The sequence below is a fragment of the Fimicolochytrium jonesii genome (assembly GCF_025526975.1).
Source record: "Fimicolochytrium jonesii strain JEL569 chromosome Unknown EV422scaffold_1, whole genome shotgun sequence".
In the NCBI taxonomy this organism is placed as follows: Eukaryota; Fungi; Chytridiomycota; class Chytridiomycetes; order Spizellomycetales; family Powellomycetaceae; genus Fimicolochytrium; species Fimicolochytrium jonesii.
This window is the reverse complement of record NW_026515668.1, coordinates 989,787-1,006,084: the sequence shown is the minus strand read 5'-3', so window position 1 is coordinate 1,006,084 and position 16,298 is coordinate 989,787. Positions and strand designations below refer to the sequence as shown.

Sequence of the window (16,298 nt, the reverse complement as noted above, 5' to 3'; positions counted from 1 at the left end):
GGCCAGGTCTGGATGTCGGGCAACATGACCTCATAATCTTCCCGAGCCTCGGCACTTTTCAACGAAGCGAACGAAGCGTTTACAGCTGGATGGGCATGCGCAGATTTGCAAAGATGCAAGGTAGCAAAGTGATATTATCACAGAGGTCTGAAAGGTGAGGGTGACGCGGATATTGGTATTGTGCCAGCGTTTGCCGCCGCTCGCGGCTGGTGTGTGATTGACCCAGGCCTCTGAGAGACCCAGTAGTAGCAGAGACTCATAACCTAATTTGTATGAACAAGACATTTCCCATTTGTAGGAGAGAATAGAAAAGCACAGACTTCCTCATCGGATGTGAAACGATTACCCTTTTGACGGCACTTGACAGTTCCTTTTTCGCCGTCATTTTTGGCATCTCCAATTTCGGTGAAGCACTTCGGATTCACAGTATACTGTACGCCGAGAATGCATCCAAAGTGCAGAAATCCGAACCTGCTCTCATTCCGCTCGATGTGAGACATGGGAGTCATGTCAGGCCTGGTCGAGACGTGTGAAAGGTTGCACTCAACGCCCCCTCTGCACTCAACAGGGGCTGCCTGGGCTGGCCATCATATGTGTGTCCCTACCGCCCCGGAATCCTGCCTCAGGGATGGTTGCTACGTAGGCGTCGGTCTTCATCCTTACCACAGACGTGGAATTTTTCCGAGGAAGGTATGATTTCAAAGCCAAAGGTTGGCTTGACCTACGACGCCGTCCTTCCGAAGGCAAATGAGGAGGGAGACCCACTGAACTGCATGTACTGTACATGTTCTGAGCAGTAGACCGTATTATACATACTATATAGAAGCAAAGGTTAGTCAGCCGGCGCCAAGCTAAGGAAAACCGCAGGATTATATATACGAAATGTCCAAGTTATCGAAGAGGGACAGCCACGCGCTGCGTCACGAGGGCGATGTTCTCCCGTCGGCTAAGACCCGCTCTGTCCGCGTTGCCCCTCAATTCTCCCCCCTATTGCGTGCAGGTTTTTCCCCACCCTCACGGCAGCCACTTCAACACACGGACTGAATCTGCAGGGCGCCTTTTTCCATACGTTGATATCTGCACTACTCTTTTCCGCGTTGGTTCCTGTGCAGGACCAGTTCAATTCTGTAATGGAAGAACCCTACGACTTTTCGGACCCGAATTCTGCAACAGCCGTGAAGCAAAACCTTGACGGCCCTGATCCACGAGACCTCAACAACAGCTCTCAAGCGGCTCCCAATAGCAACTGGCCAGCAGCGCAAAGCTCCGAATATCCTTCAAACTTTGGTCATCTAGGGAATGGCGCGCAGGAAAGCGAGTCTTTTGCCAATAGCTTGCTGTGTCCAGGAATACAGCAAGGGTGGCCGTCTCTCACTCCGGGGCAATTTGCGTCGAACCAGGAGCTTCCTGAATCTGCCTTGAGACCGTATCCCCCGAGTCCTATTCCACCGGGCTTCAGAATTGGGCACCAAGATTCCAGCGCGGCGAGAGATCTGGCACAGCAGTCGGCTTGGTCTACTAGGTTGCCGGCGAGCTTTCCTTCTTCGTTATCAGATACTCCAGATATGTCACGAAATCATAGCAGTGATGATGGGACCACCGGCGTAGCATCCGTGCATCCTGCTTTTCGGTCAGATGCGGTCCCTCACCGGCTTTCGAAACGATTGGAGACTATCGACTTGACTAACGCATCTAGCGGCGATGGTAGGTCGTGTCGCGATGGAAGGACTGTTCCGGACCTTTCCGCTCATCCTCGCTGCTTTCTTTCAGAGGCAACGTCGAGTCCTCGTAAACGTCGAGCGGATGCATCACATGGGCACCTTTATCCGGGCTCCATAAACTCCATGAAACGACGAGCGACAGAGAACTATCATAGCGGGTCGGCCTCTGCTTCATCACTATCAGATGCCACCCCATCCCCGACATCTTCTCCGCGCCGGCCACGTTATGCTCAGTCCCAGGACATTCCAGTGCCTGCGTCGACCCCCTTAGAATTTGGGCTACCGCCGAATCACCCATTACATTTCGTCGCGATGCAGAACGGTCCAGCTGTCTCCGGCAGTCCTTTAAGTCTCCGCTCGGTTTCCTCCAAGTCTTCTGATGTCATCCTCGTTGACGAGAAGCCTGCTCCCGGTCAGCTTTGTGAACAACTGAACGCATATCAACCCCGCGAAGTAGTTGATCTGACAGATATCAACGCCAAAGAGGAGATGCGGTTAAAGAGGGTAGCGGAGAAGAAAATGGGAGCTCGTGAGCCTCTAGACGAGACAAACAAGGAGATGGTCACATTCGGCTTGATCAACACAATAGTGTCACCGCTGCATTACGAAGGGTACAAGAATAGCTGTGGATCGGAAAAATACACGAAAGTCATACTCACACCCGAGGGACCGAAGTACAGTTTGATCACGGAGAAAACTCGCCACGTAAGTTGCATGAATGTCCGGATAGTGAGAGAACTACTGGCTAACAAGCAGTATTTCTTGACCTTCAGTTCGTTGGGAAGCTGAATGATGATATCGCCGTTGCGATTGCGCCCCTATTTGGACACCTATCAATCGATGCGCATATACCACGCTGCCAATACAACGTAAGAACATCAGGTGTGCCTGCCTTTCGTTTTCATTCGATGTTGCTAATGTCTCAGCCATAGAAATACACCGCGCCGATGACACTGATTCTTACGGGCCCCATTTACCTCGCCGGATTATTGGGGGCGCGGCTGAAGCAGGCCAACATCCGTTTGCACGACGTTAACAAATCCACGTCATACAGGATGTTCAACCCTCACAACATGATGATGGCTCAGCCAATCCAACCTGCCCCGGGAGCACTCCCTGGCTTTACGTCGGCGTATTCTGTCATGAAGGCTGGGACAAACCGCATAACCTCTACGACGAATTCGGAGACTGAGGATGTGAATGACCAGATCGATGCCCTCTACAATGCTATCACATCAGCCGAGAACCTGCAGGAAGCCGAGCCAGGTATTTGCGGAGAGTGGCATCCCTTGAACATTGATCTTACTTACTAACATCTCCCGCTTAGATTCCCGGCTTGTGACCCCGTTGTATAAACATCAACGACAAGCGCTGCATTTCATGATGCAACGCGAGCAACCGGTCAACTTCTCTGATTCCGCCGATGCGACGCGATCAATATGGAGAAAGACTCCTGACGGATACCGGGACGTGATAACGGAGACCTTGGTCCAGGACGAGCCCAATCAATGTTTAGGTGGCATTCTGGCTGACGACATGGGACTTGGCAAAACGATCGAAGTCATTTCGCTTCTACTGAAGAATGAGGCAAATGATTACGTTTGCGCCCCACCGCCAAGAGCCCCAACAACTGTCGCTCGTAATCCGTACCCGTTCCTTCCTGGCAAACCAGCACCACCGCCCGAGCCGGATCCCGATCAATACGACGGTCTGCGACAACCATCGCGTGCCACGTTGATCGTTTGCCCTCTTTCCACGGTCTCAAATTGGGAGGAGCAGATTGCCAGTCATGCGAAAGAAAACTCTCTGAGCGTCTATGTGTACCACGGTCCGCAGAGACGGCAGGATCCCGAGTTTCTCCGGCATTACGACGTGGTTCTGACCACGTACAATGTCCTTGGGCTGGAGTTTGGAAGGGATTTCAAATCGTTTGCAGAGGGAGATCTTACCACCGGGAGATCTGCGTTACAGTGTGTCTACTGGCTGCGCATCGTTCTGGACGAGGCACATGTTATTAAAGAACGAAATACGAACCAAGCGAAGGCCGCGATTGCACTCCGGGGTCAAAGGAAATGGTGTTTAACTGGGACGCCCATCCAGAACAAAGTTGAGGACCTCTTCAGTCTGTTCCGATTCCTCGGACTGGAGCCCTTCAACGTCTGGAAGAGTTTCGGGGCCGTGTTCTCGAAACCTTTGAAGTCGCGTAACCTGGAGGCCTCACGCGCAGCATCGCGGTTGCAAACTGTCATGAAACTCATAACCCTACGGCGAACCAAGACGCAAAAGGTCGACGGGAAACCGATCCTCACATTGCCACCGAAACGTCAACATGTATATACCCTTTCATTGGATCCGGAGGAGCAGAAAGTCTACGATGAAGTGTTCGACAAGTGTCGCAACGTTTTCCAAAGCATGATGAAAACCGGCACTGTTTTCAGGCATTATGCGTTTTTGTTGGAGATGTTGTTGAGGATGCGGCAGGTTGTCTGTCATGTTGGGCTGCTGAGAGATTGGAAGCGCTTTGGTAAGTGATGAATTGCGCCGTTTTGATATTCATCGCCGGCGGTGGTTGTGCAACAGTCGCTTCATCGGGGCGATGACTCTGTAACAGTAAGTGCTGCTACTCATACTTGAACTCTCTTCGCAGATGAACTTGATGACTATGTGCAAGAGAATGCCAATCAGCAACCTTTGACGGCGGAAAGAGCGGCGCATCTGCTTAGCCTGTTGAAGGACTCTGGAGATGACGGGTGTAGCATATGCTCTTCCCAAGTTGAAGGGACTGGCGAGAAGACGGTCGTTGTGTCTCAATGTGGTCACATGTGAGTACCACAGGCGGTTTTGCAGCATCATGGTCTAGGGTCTGATTTATGCGATTCTCGTAGGTTCTGCAACGAGTGTGTGCGCGGCGTACTCGAAAATGAGAATGAGTCGGTGATATGTCCTCTCTGCCAAACGGAGCTACGGAAATGTGGCCTTCGGGAGATCAAAGATACAGAAGCGGTAAGCCTCTGTCAGACTGAACCTTCAGATGCAGCTCGTGTCTAAATGCACTCTTCACCTTACAGGCCGAAAGTCTCGAAGAAGCCACAACTGAACCAGTTGAACCCAAGAACCATAGAAAGGATTTGTCGCAAACCGGGAGCACGAAAGTTCGCACTCTCATCAACGATCTCGTACACGTACGGAACCTGTACATGGCGAACAACACCCCCACAGTCAAGACCGTCGTCTTTTCCCAATGGACGCAGATGCTCGACCTGATGGAACCCGCACTAGAGAAGGCGGATTTCAAGTACTGTCGTCTAGACGGCAAAATGTCGCGAGCTGCGCGAACGGTCGCACTCGAGCAGTTCAAGTTTGACCCTACCGTCACCGTCATCCTCGTCTCCCTCAAAGCCGGCGGAGTGGGTCTGAATCTGACAATGGCCTCACGCGTCTACATCTTCGAACCATACTGGAACCCAGCCGTCGAGGACCAAGCGCAGGACCGTGTCCATAGAATGGGCCAAACGCAGCCAGTCGACGTCATCCGCTTCGTGGTCGAAGGCTCCGTCGAGGAGGTCATTGAGAACATCAAGGCAAAGAAGCGCGAACTGGTCGCCACCGCCTTCCGTGAAGAGAACCTCGACGACCAGGCCGCGGTCACCGTTCGTTCCCGGTCACGAGCCATTTCAAAGATGAATCATCAGCAGGCTAAAGAGGACCTGCAGAAGAAGCGGTTGGATGAGCTGCGCCAACTGTTTGGGTTCAAGAAGTACGAAAAGAATCCTCCGCCGACGCAGGGATCTCAGCCGGCGATCGGATTTGTCACAGATTCAACCCGTTTGTAGGATAGTGTCACCCCCTTTTTGTTCTATATGTACTGTATATGTCTTTCCCCGCCGTTTATTGTTATCTCACGCGGAGTTTGTTAACTCGTGTGGTTTTGAACGTCTGAACAGACTCCGAAAACAGCGCGCACACTGCCGCCGTTGCGATATGGATCAGAAGGTAGCTGGGAATTTGCGCATGCGCTACCTTGCCCCGACTCTACTTCCCAAAAGATAGGGGCAATGCTCGATACCTTGGAATGTCTATCAATCTGCTTTATCGCTTCCAAGTGGGTAAAGACCTGATTCTTCTCGGCGTCCCGCTTGGCAGGGTCGTGTTCCGCGTACGCGGCGAGGGTGGCGTCCCGCGTGGTGGATGCTGCGGCGATTGTTGTGGTGTCGAAGGTGTCGGTGGGTGGGGTGGAGGTTATGGGTGGGGTTGCGAGGTGGTCAGTGGGTTGTTGGGTGGTGGAGGAAGTGCAACCGATAATGCGTCCACCGTTCCCCGGCGGGAGTGTTGGCTGCGGTGCGAAGGATCTTTCAAGTAAAGAGGTACTGAGCATTGTTTGGAGGTTCGTCGGGTAGGTCGTCTTGTTTGTCGAAATGGTAGCCGGTCATCATGGTTGGCTGGAGCTTGGGAGTATAGGTTTCCAGGAGTACCGGATCAACACTGCACCGGTCACCATCCGTGGCAATGATTCTCAAGGTGTCCTGCATCATCTGATGCAGTCCTTTCCGCATTCTGTGATTCCCGGCAGCAGCAATCACGTCGCATCGATTCCTAGCATCTCAACCACTCCTCAGCTCCGCGACGAAACTCTGATTCATATTTGATGTATTTTGGGCTAAGTCCGGTATATGATGACAATTCGACGGATTCTGCCTCTAACGACGTATCTAGTGCTCGTGCTTGTGCTCGGGGCTCAAGAGATATGCCTTCCGGTTGTAGTGCTCGAACTGTGTCAAAATCGTCCGTCAGTACGGTTTTCCCATATAAAACTCAAAGTCCTCCAGCAAACGCACCTTGGCATCAGCCCAGTCCTTAACGTAGAAGAAGGCCAGCGCTGGGGGACCAATGAACAAGGCCTGTCGTCCCAAGCGCTTGAACAGCCTGAAGGCTCCGGGGTTGAAGAAGCCCTTCATGGTCTGTGTTTGAAATGGCGACAAACCATATTCGTAGAATCCGCTTTGCAGCGATTGGTTTCCCCACCATCTTTTGTTGGTGAGGTGTTAGCACCGAGAGAAGGAGAAGGCGGAAGGTGATCGTATGTTCGAAGACGAGCGAGAGGGGGAATCAACCGAAGGCGAGCGAGGACCGTGGAAAGAGACACAGATTTATCAGTAAGTGAGTCCCTACCGCAATTGCAACCGACCAGTAGACTGCTATGAGCTCCGTTGAGGAGGCTTACTTGTGACCGCCAGCCATTTTGAGCGAGTTTTCTCGTTGGTTGAAGTTTGGGGAGGGAATGCAGTTGCTTGTGAATGTGAAGGACACAAGCGGGTATTTCCGTCGGGCGTGTGTTGTTCAATTGAACAGAAACTTCAATTGATTCCAAAGTCTCCAGTTTTCACCGGGACTCTGGGCACCTTGAAAACAATATTGGTTCCACTTCATCTGCTTCTCGATCGCACGCCCATTTCAGGCATGATGAAGACAGTTGCGGCAGCGACGGCCAGTTGTCTGGCAAGGCTCTTGATTGGCACGGCCCCATGTGGTTTCCGCCAGCTACGACGTGTGAAATCACCGGAACCAAAGGCGAAAACGGGTTGATGTTCCAAGCTCCATTCAATGCAAGCCTGTCTTCTGGGTGTATGTCATTATTCCGCGGGGCATTGGTGTAAACGATCGTAGTGTAGTGGTGGTTTGTTTCTAAGGCGTCGCATTCGGACGTTGTGCCGATGGGTCTTCTCAGGCCGGCAGCTCTGGCCAGGCCAGGCCAGATGTGTGACCGATTGATTCTTCGCGTGCCTTCATCCACCCGCCGCTACAGCCGCCGTTATCTCCACTTTAATCCTGCTATATTACGTAGTAGGTAAGTATAGATAGTAAATAGTGGGACGGTGACACGCATACGTATCTCATCATTCTGCATCTCCCACCCACCCATCTACATACGCACCTCCACTCACCGCATTCCACGGCCCTCTCTGCTCGCTACACAACAATACTCTACACTCACTCGGGCACAGCTGCACTGGCACTACACTAGAATAACCTACAGTCACATACCCTCGCCACCCTCGCACGTACACAGAAAGAGACGCACACAGAGACTCTCCCAGAAAAACATGGCAGACTTCCCTTCCGTACACCCCGCCGCCTCGCCTGTTCAACCGCTCGCCAGACGCTCCCCTTCCCCTCCTCGCCACTTCTCCTCCCGTCCTCCTCAACCGCACGACCAACCCCCACTCCATCGTCCCGCCCACAACCATCCTCAACAACACAACCCAACTCCGACCGTTCCTGTCGGCGGCGGCGGCGGCGGCGCCGTCCGTACCGGTGCCATCATGGAGAAACTGCTACCCCTAGAACACAACAACAACCCAGTAGGTACCGTACCGTCAACGCCCACCGCCGCGGCCGATAAAACAACCATATCCGTCCGCTGCCCGAGCTACCCGAACGAGTCCTTCACAGTGGAGGAGGCGCTGGACAGCACCATATCACAGCTCAAACACGCCCTTGTTGCCGTCGTTCCCGGCTGTCCGTCCGTGGAAGAGATGAGGCTGATTCATGCGGGGAAGCTGTTGGCGGACGAGTCGTCGGTGCGCATGGCGTTGAAGGCTGATACCGGTGCGGCTGGGCCTCATATTGTTCACTTGGTGCTCAAGACGGCGCCGCTGCAATCTTCCCAACCGACGAATATCTCATCACCGACGGAAGGACTGCGACTCCGCCGCCCAGCGCATCTCGATACTTCTGTTGACAGCAGTACGCAGGCGGCTAATGTGCCTGTACCAGAAGACCAGCCGCCAATAGCTTTGGCAACGAGCCCTATGGGGCAACCCTTCAATGTCCCCAACCACCATGCATATCCCATGTATCCCGGAGCTTCCCCTTTCCAAATCGTCATGATTAAGTAAGTTCGGATGCCATTGCATTGGTTACTCTTACTCAGTTCCAGATGCATGGGATTTGATCTCGGATGCTGATTCACAATTCCTTGTTTTTTCTCTCATCGATTAGTGGCCTCCCCTATGCCATGCATACCCCCATGGACCACTTCCCACCCCACCACCTCCTACCCGACCCAAACAACAACCTCTACGGGCCGACTCCCACCATCGCATCACCGCTATCCGTCGCGCCACCATCAACAGCAACACCACCAGCAACCCCACCCGAAGCAGCAGCACCCGCCCCCGCCGTTGTCCCCCCACCCGCCCCCGCCCCCGCCCCCCCAGCAGCAGCCCTAGCCCCAATCGACCCCGAATTCCGCGACTTTCCCCAAAACGAAGCCCCGCAAAATCCCTACTGGCTCCTCTTCAAACTCACTTTCCTCGTCTACGTCTTTTCCCACAACACATCCCTCACGCGCATCATTACGCTCAACCTTGTTGCGTTGGCCGTGTTTATGATTCAGATGGAGAGGAGGGCGAGGGCTGTCCGGGCGGCTGCGAATGGGGGGAGAATCAATGGGGTGGTGGCGCCGCCCGCGGCGGCGGCGGTTGTGCCGAACGGCGAGAACCAGCCCCCGGCGGCGACGACGGAGGGGAGTGTGGCGACGGAAGCAGCTGTTCCTGCCGAGTCGGGGTTTGTGGCGTCGCTGCAGAGAGCAAAGTTGGTCGCGACGTTGTTTTTCACGTCGTTGGTGCCTGATCACCATGACTGAAGGAAATTGGAGTCGGGGAAATCTGGGAGGCGCCGCGCATTGGATTGCCGCGCGCATTGGAGATATGTGCGTTTTGGGCGCTCATGCCCTCTCCCGATATCCCCATCCCTCTTCTGTACCGCACCCCCTCACATTCCATCCTTGACCGACCCCCCATGCAAAAAAAAAACCTGCATCTTGTACCATACCTCTTTTTGTCTTTTTCTTTACTCCTCGTCTTTTTTTTTGTTTTTGTCCGTTGGTGTCATCTCAACAAGAAATCATCTGTTCTAAGTTGGGTCTTGCGTTCATGTTTTTGGCGGTCTTTCGTCAACCCACCCTAGGGCCATGGTACGTAGGCATCACACGCATATCACAGAAACGGGGCTAACGGGGGGGGAGGAAAGCCTTCTCCCGACATTTGTGGAGAGGGTATATGCACACCTCCATCGCACCTTCCCCACACAACGGTCCAAACAGCATCGCACTCTTTACAAACCCTCTTTCCCAAACCGGACATCAAACCTCCTACCGTAATTCTCCACACCCCCAGGACCCGCCCCTAATTCCAGCTTCCCTAACCCACCGCTTGATCTGATCTCGGCGTACGGTCAAGCGAGCACGAAAAAAAAAACCCCCCCGACCCGTAACCCGCCTCCGATACAGGTGGCTTCGCGAGCATTTGTTTGCTATCACAGATTGTGCTATCGCAGATCGTGGCGATCACACGTTGCTCGACCCCTCATCAACGAACGGCAGGTCCGAGACCGGAAGGGATCCAAAATTCACACGAGGACGGACGAGAGCACACAAATCTTGACCTATAGCGGAGACCGAGGGGTATACATACATAGTCACAGCGAGAACCGAGACTGATAGAGCCCCGACGTAGCCACAATCCCCCCCCCCCCCCCCCCCGGGAAAAAACTACATCGGGCGACAGACATCTAACTCAACCCAAGCCCCAAAACCGTTTCAAACATGGCATCGACCGTCGGAAGGCTGAGAAAAGCGCCCAGGAAGCCCGTGCCCGTGGCCAGCTCGCTACCGCAGCACGAGCGCTTGGACGGCAGCAGCGGGGGTCAGTCTACCCATCCTCGCACCACCAGCGTCGGGTCCGGGGGCAGCGGTCAGCACCCACATCGCCAACCACACAACAGCGGCAGTCCGAGCGAGTTCACGCTCCGCTACCAAGAGGCATGGTCCGGCTTGCCTGTCACACGACGATGCCCGAACACAGACATTGTCGACGTTATAGACGTTACCTCCCCCGCCGCGCGCCACCGCCGCCGCACCCGCGACGAAGCCGGGCTCGATCAGCAGGACGGGGCGGTGGACGGGAGCAGCCCGTACGCTCCGACGTGGACGGTGGAGCATGGCCGCCGGGCGCGAACGGATGTGATTACGTCGGTGGAGGAGGCGTTGGAGTGGGTAAGGGAGGCGGAGCGGATGGAGGTTGGAAGGGATGAGAAGGGGGAAGAATGTGCGGTGTTGGTCAAGAAGAGGGTGGTGGTGAGTATGCAATCCGATGGTGGAGGCATGTCCTCCATCCCCATCACTCACACCACTTTCTCCGTTTCAACCCCCCCGGCCCCGGCAGAAGGACGAATCAGCAGCCCCTGTACGCATCCGCCCCGCAACCCGCGCGCAGCTCGATGCGTCGACACTGACGCTCGCGCAGGTCCTCCAGATCCTGCACGCGGCCAAGGACCGGCGCCCGCGCGCGATCAACGTCGGCAGCCGCACCGCCCTCGCGTTTGTCTTTGCCCGCCTCCTCACCGCCAAACTCACCGAGATCGAAGGCGTGCCCTGGCGCCACGCCCTGGCCTTGCTCGACGATGAATGTGGCGCTAACGTACGTGCTGTAACCCTGGGTCCCTGCACCACCACCCCTGCAAACGCAATACCCTGCAACTTCACTCACCCCGATCATCACAGATCATCGACCCCCCGACCCTCCCCCAGCTCCCCAAACGCTTCTGCTGGCTCCAACCGCACCCGCCCACCGTCGGCCTGCAACCCATCGGCCTCTCCACCCCGCACGTCCTGCTCACACATCCCAGCGTGACCTACCTCGAAATCCTCGGCCTCTTCGACCCCTCCGCACCCCCGTTCCTCCCCCTCCCGCCGGCGCACACACCCACGCGGGACCAACTCCGCAAGGCAGTCTTCACCAAGATCGCGCGCGAGGTCCCACGACACCAGCAAGCGGACGTCGTCGGCGCGCTCGCGTGGGGAGAGAAGCTGTATGGACTGCATGTCGCCGACCGCAGCTTTCCGAGGGAGGTTGCGGCCGGTGGCGCGTGGGTGGTGTGCGCGGACGAGGGTGTGCAGCCGGTGGCGGTGGGACGGGAGCCGCAGGAGGCGGGGATGATGATGCACTCCCCGCAGCCGTGGAATGAGACGGAGAGCTTTGTGGGGGCCGTCGGGATGGATGGGGAGGAGAGTCTGGTGGATGTGATGCTGGGCTCGGCTTTGGCGGCTGCTGCTCCCGCGCCCTCGTCCTCACCAGCACCTCGCGAGTAACTGAGACGCGCCGGGGGGGGGGGGGGGGGGGGGGGGGGTGCGGGAGGGCGAGTGGGTGCCGAAAGTGGGAAAACACATCAACCATATTGGAAGCGGTCCGGCATCTGCCCCTTATTGCGGCAGCGCAGGGAAGAATCCTTGGGTGGAGAGCCTATTATACCTCAAAAAAAAAATTCGACGGCCTTCGGAAAAAAGCCCGACGAGCGAAAGCGGCCGACAAAACGGCGGCTGGTTCTTAAACATGTAATACAGTCGCGTCTCAGTTACTGAACAGGGGTCCATTCGGCGAGCGTGCGGAGCGTGCTTCACAACCTTCAATTACACAGCTTGCCTCAAATGGGAGTGGGAGAAGGCCATATGACAGGGGTATTTTGGGTATCCCGGGTATCTACGTGGTACCTATTTTTCACTTAGGTCTAGGTTCTCCAAGTCCAACACTGCTAAACCCTCCTCGGAAAGAACCTCACGTGCAATGAACTCTATAGAATCCTCCATCCTGGTTTCTTATTGCGCCTTTTCAGAGTTTGGGAGGACAACATGTCGAGATGGCTGTGAATTGCTTTGCGTGACTGCTAGAGATGATGTCTGTTGTAGACCACTCTAGCAGAACAAGCTGATTCCGACACAGTGAATGCGTCAAAGTCAGTTGCTTGCTCCAGAACAGCCAAGATCAGTACAGAGTTGCAGTGCGGTGATTGCCGTGATGACGATGCTCGCAATTGCGTTGGGAAGGAAGGAGCGTTAGGCTGCGTCTCTAGAGGCCAGCCTACGAATTGTTTGGAAAGCACGCAGTTGCTTTTTTCGTGAGAGCCTTCTGGACAGCCATCTCACGGCGGTTTGCGTCTGTGAAAAGAAAACATCGAAGGCTCGGCAACTGCTCCAAAACACCGCTCTCATCCTGCACTCATCGCTCAGCAGCTCCCCACGAAAAGAAACGCAATGGCCTCCTTTGGAGCAACAGATGCGCGGGACCAGCACTCAGCACAACAGCAGCAGCAACAACAACAGAGGTCAAAGAAGCTGTATCGACCATTCACACGAGAAGGTAAGAATTCGTGAACCACAATAGCCCACCTGTCTTTCTTCCCCACCCCGTATTCGGTTGCCCACTCACTTTTTACTTACCGCAGTCCGCACGCTAATGTACGGCTTCGGCGACACCGACAACCCGTCCCCCGACAGCGTCGACCTAATGGAGGAGCTGCTCCTCACCTACCTCTCCGATCTCGTCACTGAGGCACAACGGACGGCACCCAAACCGAAAACATCAGATTTCCTTCATGCGCTGCGGAGGGATCCAAAGAAACTGGCCCGCGCGCATGAATTGCTCGCGATGGAGGTCGAGTTGAATAATGCGAGGAAGGTGTTCCATGATCCGGAGATGGATGTTAAGAAGAGGGCGGCCGGAGCGGCGGGAGGGCGTTGAGGGATGGGGGAGCAAGCAGAGGAGCAGATGGAAGTTGAGACGAGACAGTTATCGTACTTTTTCTTTCCCTTTCCCCTGATCAATCCAATCCGTAGCCGCAAACGGGTCCTGGCCGTCAGCAGGAAGGATATCGGGGCGAATGCCAGTGCGGCTGTTGCTCGGCGTATATGCGTGGGACGAGCGGAGGGAGACCGGCTCTGGGTCGCATTTTTGGAGGAAGCGCAGATACTATATGCATTAGATTTAAGAGAAAGTAAAACTATTTCCCCAAAAACCCTTCCATACGTCACAACGACGCCATCCATCACCCCACACATCACTCCACTCTCATGAAGTCATGCATACTACTCAAAGAAAGGTGGGAAGAAACGCCATGTATATAGTAGGTACAATGAAATAGTAGGTATAGTAGGTATAATGTAGTGATGTCGGCGCCTTCCCTGGCCATTTCATCTTGACAGCTCGACGATCTTGTCAATCAAAAGCCCGCACAATCCCCAATACACCTACGACATTCTTCGAGGCGCCCTACAGTCGCTTCTTGTCTCTGATCATGGGCACCAATTGCCTTGCTTGCGGTGCAAAAGCCCAGGTCGTATATCCCGTTGTCAGCCGAATGTCGGCGGGCCTGTTACTTGAAATTGCCGGGCATAAGTTTCATGTGCCGCTTGGGAGCACTTTGATCTACTGGGCGTTGAACGAACCCATTACTCTGGAGCTATGGTTGGACGTCATGAAAGTCCGTGTCGACAGCTATGTCAACGAGCGAACTGGACGACCACCAAGATTTTCCCGCACGTTGTTTGCTGAGGTCAAGCAGCATCGGCGTTTTTCGTTTGGACGCAATGCGGACATTGCTGGCCTTGCTGGATACAGGGGACAAGCTCGCGGCGGACAATGACGAGAATATCTACAAGGCTGGCTTGGGAACAGTGAAATCTACGCTCCACCTAGCGCAATACTGGCGATCATACGCGCGATATCCATCCAGGGCAGATTGAAGGTTTACGTTCTCGCTGTTGTCACCGTACGCCGGCCCATTACACGACGATGGACGGGATACTCCTGGGCACGCGACTCAGACGCCGAAGAGTATCAGAGAGGCACTTGCGACCTGACCATCGTGTTGTCCGGAGCCACGCGAACATCGTATCGAGCGGAGGAAGACTATTAGAAGAGGAAGAAGCAGTGTAACCGACGATGTATCAGTTACCGTTCATAGTCATTAGATTGTGTTAGCCAGCTTAGTCTTGTACCCATCTCTTGAACAACTTTCCCGTTTCCTGGCCCGCAACTCTTCTCAATGAAGATTGAGCGTTTCTGATCCTTTTAAGGATGTTTCATCCCCAAGATCTACGATTTCTATGCTGTGAAGCGAGGCGTTCAAAGGCAGACTTGAATGGCCGTACAATACAATACGTGCAAGGTCAACAGATTTGAACACCACAGCGCGAGTCCGTAATTCAACATGATATTCGGACTATAATATTCGCAGATGTCGAGCGGTTGTTTACAAGTTGCACCATCTTGTGTGGGCCATCTCGAGTTCGACTTTCGCAGGTTGTTTGATTCCAAGACATTCATACTCAACAAAGGTCCTACAGTGTCTTTATCTCTATTTCCGCTACACTGCGCCATCCCCTCCCGTCTCAAAAAAGACGAACGTACTAATATACACCAAAACGCCAGGAAACATCGATACACGCAGACGCACGCCGTCCACATCCCGCATCAATTGCACACGACATCACAACCCGTCCCGCCCGTCGCCTCAACCGCCAACTGGTCCACCGCCGTCCGCGACGCCAACAACGACGCGATGCCCGTCTCGATGTGGTCTTTCAGGGTTTCTGTTTGCGTGCGGAGGTCGGTCAGGGTTGTTTCGTAGGTTGTTGTTGCGTTCTCGACCGATTGTAGGCGCGCCTTCAGTCGTTCAACTTCGGCGCGTTTGGCTTGGACAGCGTGCGCTCGTACTGCCTGGACTGGGTTGACTATCCCGGTGCCGGATACTGCAGCTGCAGCTGCTGCTGCTGACGACGTTTGTTGAAGTTGATGCTGTTTTTGTGATGCGAGAGCGGCGGCGATTACCCTGTCCAGGGTGTTGAGATGTTCGCCAACGTTGCGTTCTGTGTTGATGTCGTTGAACTCTTCCTACAAGTGAAGTCGAGCGTCTGAGGATTCTCGGACAGGTGATCATTCCCGCCTCCATTGCTCAAAATCCCACCTGCATGGCGTTCCTGATGAAATCCACCGTTTGTTCCCGGGCTATCCTCAGAGCGTCAGGGTCGTCGCGGGCCAGTTTCGGGAACGCTTGTGCGAAACGATCGTAGCTAATGAATCACCTTCCAGAGTCAGTCATGTGAGACTTTCCGTTTGGATTGCTAACAACGTCCACGGGGTCACTCTCCTTCTCACAACACGCACACACATTCTTTACCCACCTGCTAGCGTTGAGACAGTTTGCGAGTGCCACGTCGAACAGTTGGCGCAGGGTGCGCATCCGCGGGCCTTCATCGTGCTGCTGCAGAGTTTGCGGTGGTTGGCCTGTGTCCATGGGAGTTTGTGTCATTGTCGTTGCGAGGCGTGCTACTGCTGCTGGTGGTGGGACGTTTGAAGTGCCGGAGGCGGGGTCCGTAAGGGTACTCTCTTCAGGGGACTTGATCTTGGCAGTCTTGGCCCGTGTTGCTGTGCCTTTTTGGGAGTCGATGTTTCTGGCCTTGGACGGGGTGGACGGGCCCCAAACGCGTCTTGCTCCTCACGGCTCTCCCGGCTCCAGTGTAGACGACCGACCGACAGCCCTTACTTTTTCTTCGTGCTGGCTAGTTCAGCAACGATATCCGGGACTCCGTCAACTGAAATGAAATTTCCGTCAACTGAATTTCCGTCAGGGAACATAAAGCTATACCCACCTCTTAATGGAATTGAGTGTCCGTGTCACAAGAGACGCGGCGTGCAGCGGGCCAGTTTGGCCAGCCTGGCCAGCGGCAGGCCAGGCCAGGCC

The 16,298-nt window shown here is 54.7% G+C and overlaps 7 protein-coding genes across 7 annotated transcripts; 4 read left to right on the top strand and 3 right to left on the bottom strand.

Moving 5' to 3' along the window:
- Positions 1–984: 984 nt before the first annotated feature.
- EV422DRAFT_511811 (SNF2 family N-terminal domain-containing protein) lies at positions 985–6,040 on the top strand. Its single transcript, XM_053069043.1, has 8 exons — positions 985–1,704; positions 1,771–2,426; positions 2,495–2,590; positions 2,654–2,987; positions 3,049–4,245; positions 4,369–4,543; positions 4,607–4,724; positions 4,790–6,040. The coding sequence occupies exons 1-8, from the start codon at positions 1,131–1,133 to the stop codon at positions 5,552–5,554; spliced, it is 3,915 nt and encodes a 1,304-aa protein (XP_052930138.1). The 5' UTR covers positions 985–1,130; the 3' UTR covers positions 5,555–6,040.
- Positions 5,595–6,331, bottom strand: EV422DRAFT_16481 (uncharacterized protein). Its single transcript, XM_053065028.1, has one exon. The coding sequence runs from the start codon at positions 6,094–6,096 to the stop codon at positions 5,635–5,637; it is 462 nt and encodes a 153-aa protein (XP_052930137.1). The 5' UTR covers positions 6,097–6,331; the 3' UTR covers positions 5,595–5,634.
- A 99-nt stretch (positions 6,332–6,430) lies between these two features.
- EV422DRAFT_562953 (uncharacterized protein) lies at positions 6,431–6,676 on the bottom strand (the record flags this gene model as incomplete). Its single annotated transcript, XM_053072014.1, has 2 exons — positions 6,431–6,490; positions 6,557–6,676. 2 exons carry the CDS (start codon positions 6,674–6,676, stop codon positions 6,431–6,433), a joined length of 180 nt encoding a protein of 59 aa, XP_052930136.1.
- A 1,365-nt stretch (positions 6,677–8,041) lies between these two features.
- EV422DRAFT_502621 (uncharacterized protein) lies at positions 8,042–9,366 on the top strand (the record flags this gene model as incomplete). The annotated part of the gene is made up of 2 exons (XM_053068281.1): positions 8,042–8,613; positions 8,721–9,366. The coding sequence occupies 2 exons, from the start codon at positions 8,042–8,044 to the stop codon at positions 9,364–9,366; spliced, it is 1,218 nt and encodes a 405-aa protein (XP_052930135.1).
- A 960-nt stretch (positions 9,367–10,326) lies between these two features.
- EV422DRAFT_593484 (uncharacterized protein) lies at positions 10,327–11,876 on the top strand (the record flags this gene model as incomplete). Its single annotated transcript, XM_053073565.1, has 3 exons — positions 10,327–10,857; positions 10,946–11,200; positions 11,284–11,876. The coding sequence occupies 3 exons, from the start codon at positions 10,327–10,329 to the stop codon at positions 11,869–11,871; spliced, it is 1,374 nt and encodes a 457-aa protein (XP_052930134.1). The 3' UTR covers positions 11,872–11,876.
- A 616-nt stretch (positions 11,877–12,492) lies between these two features.
- EV422DRAFT_616301 (transcription initiation factor IID, 18kD subunit-domain-containing protein) lies at positions 12,493–13,743 on the top strand. Its single transcript, XM_053073963.1, has 2 exons — positions 12,493–12,916; positions 13,002–13,743. Exons 1-2 carry the CDS (start codon positions 12,811–12,813, stop codon positions 13,295–13,297), a joined length of 402 nt encoding a protein of 133 aa, XP_052930133.1. The 5' UTR covers positions 12,493–12,810; the 3' UTR covers positions 13,298–13,743.
- Positions 13,744–14,947: 1,204 nt separating this feature from the next.
- Positions 14,948–15,959, bottom strand: EV422DRAFT_16420 (uncharacterized protein). Its single transcript, XM_053065026.1, has 3 exons — positions 15,739–15,959; positions 15,522–15,627; positions 14,948–15,448 (listed from the first exon to the last, which is right to left on the bottom strand). Exons 1-3 carry the CDS (start codon positions 15,864–15,866, stop codon positions 15,029–15,031), a joined length of 654 nt encoding a protein of 217 aa, XP_052930132.1. The 5' UTR covers positions 15,867–15,959; the 3' UTR covers positions 14,948–15,028.
- Positions 15,960–16,298: the final 339 nt, after the last annotated feature.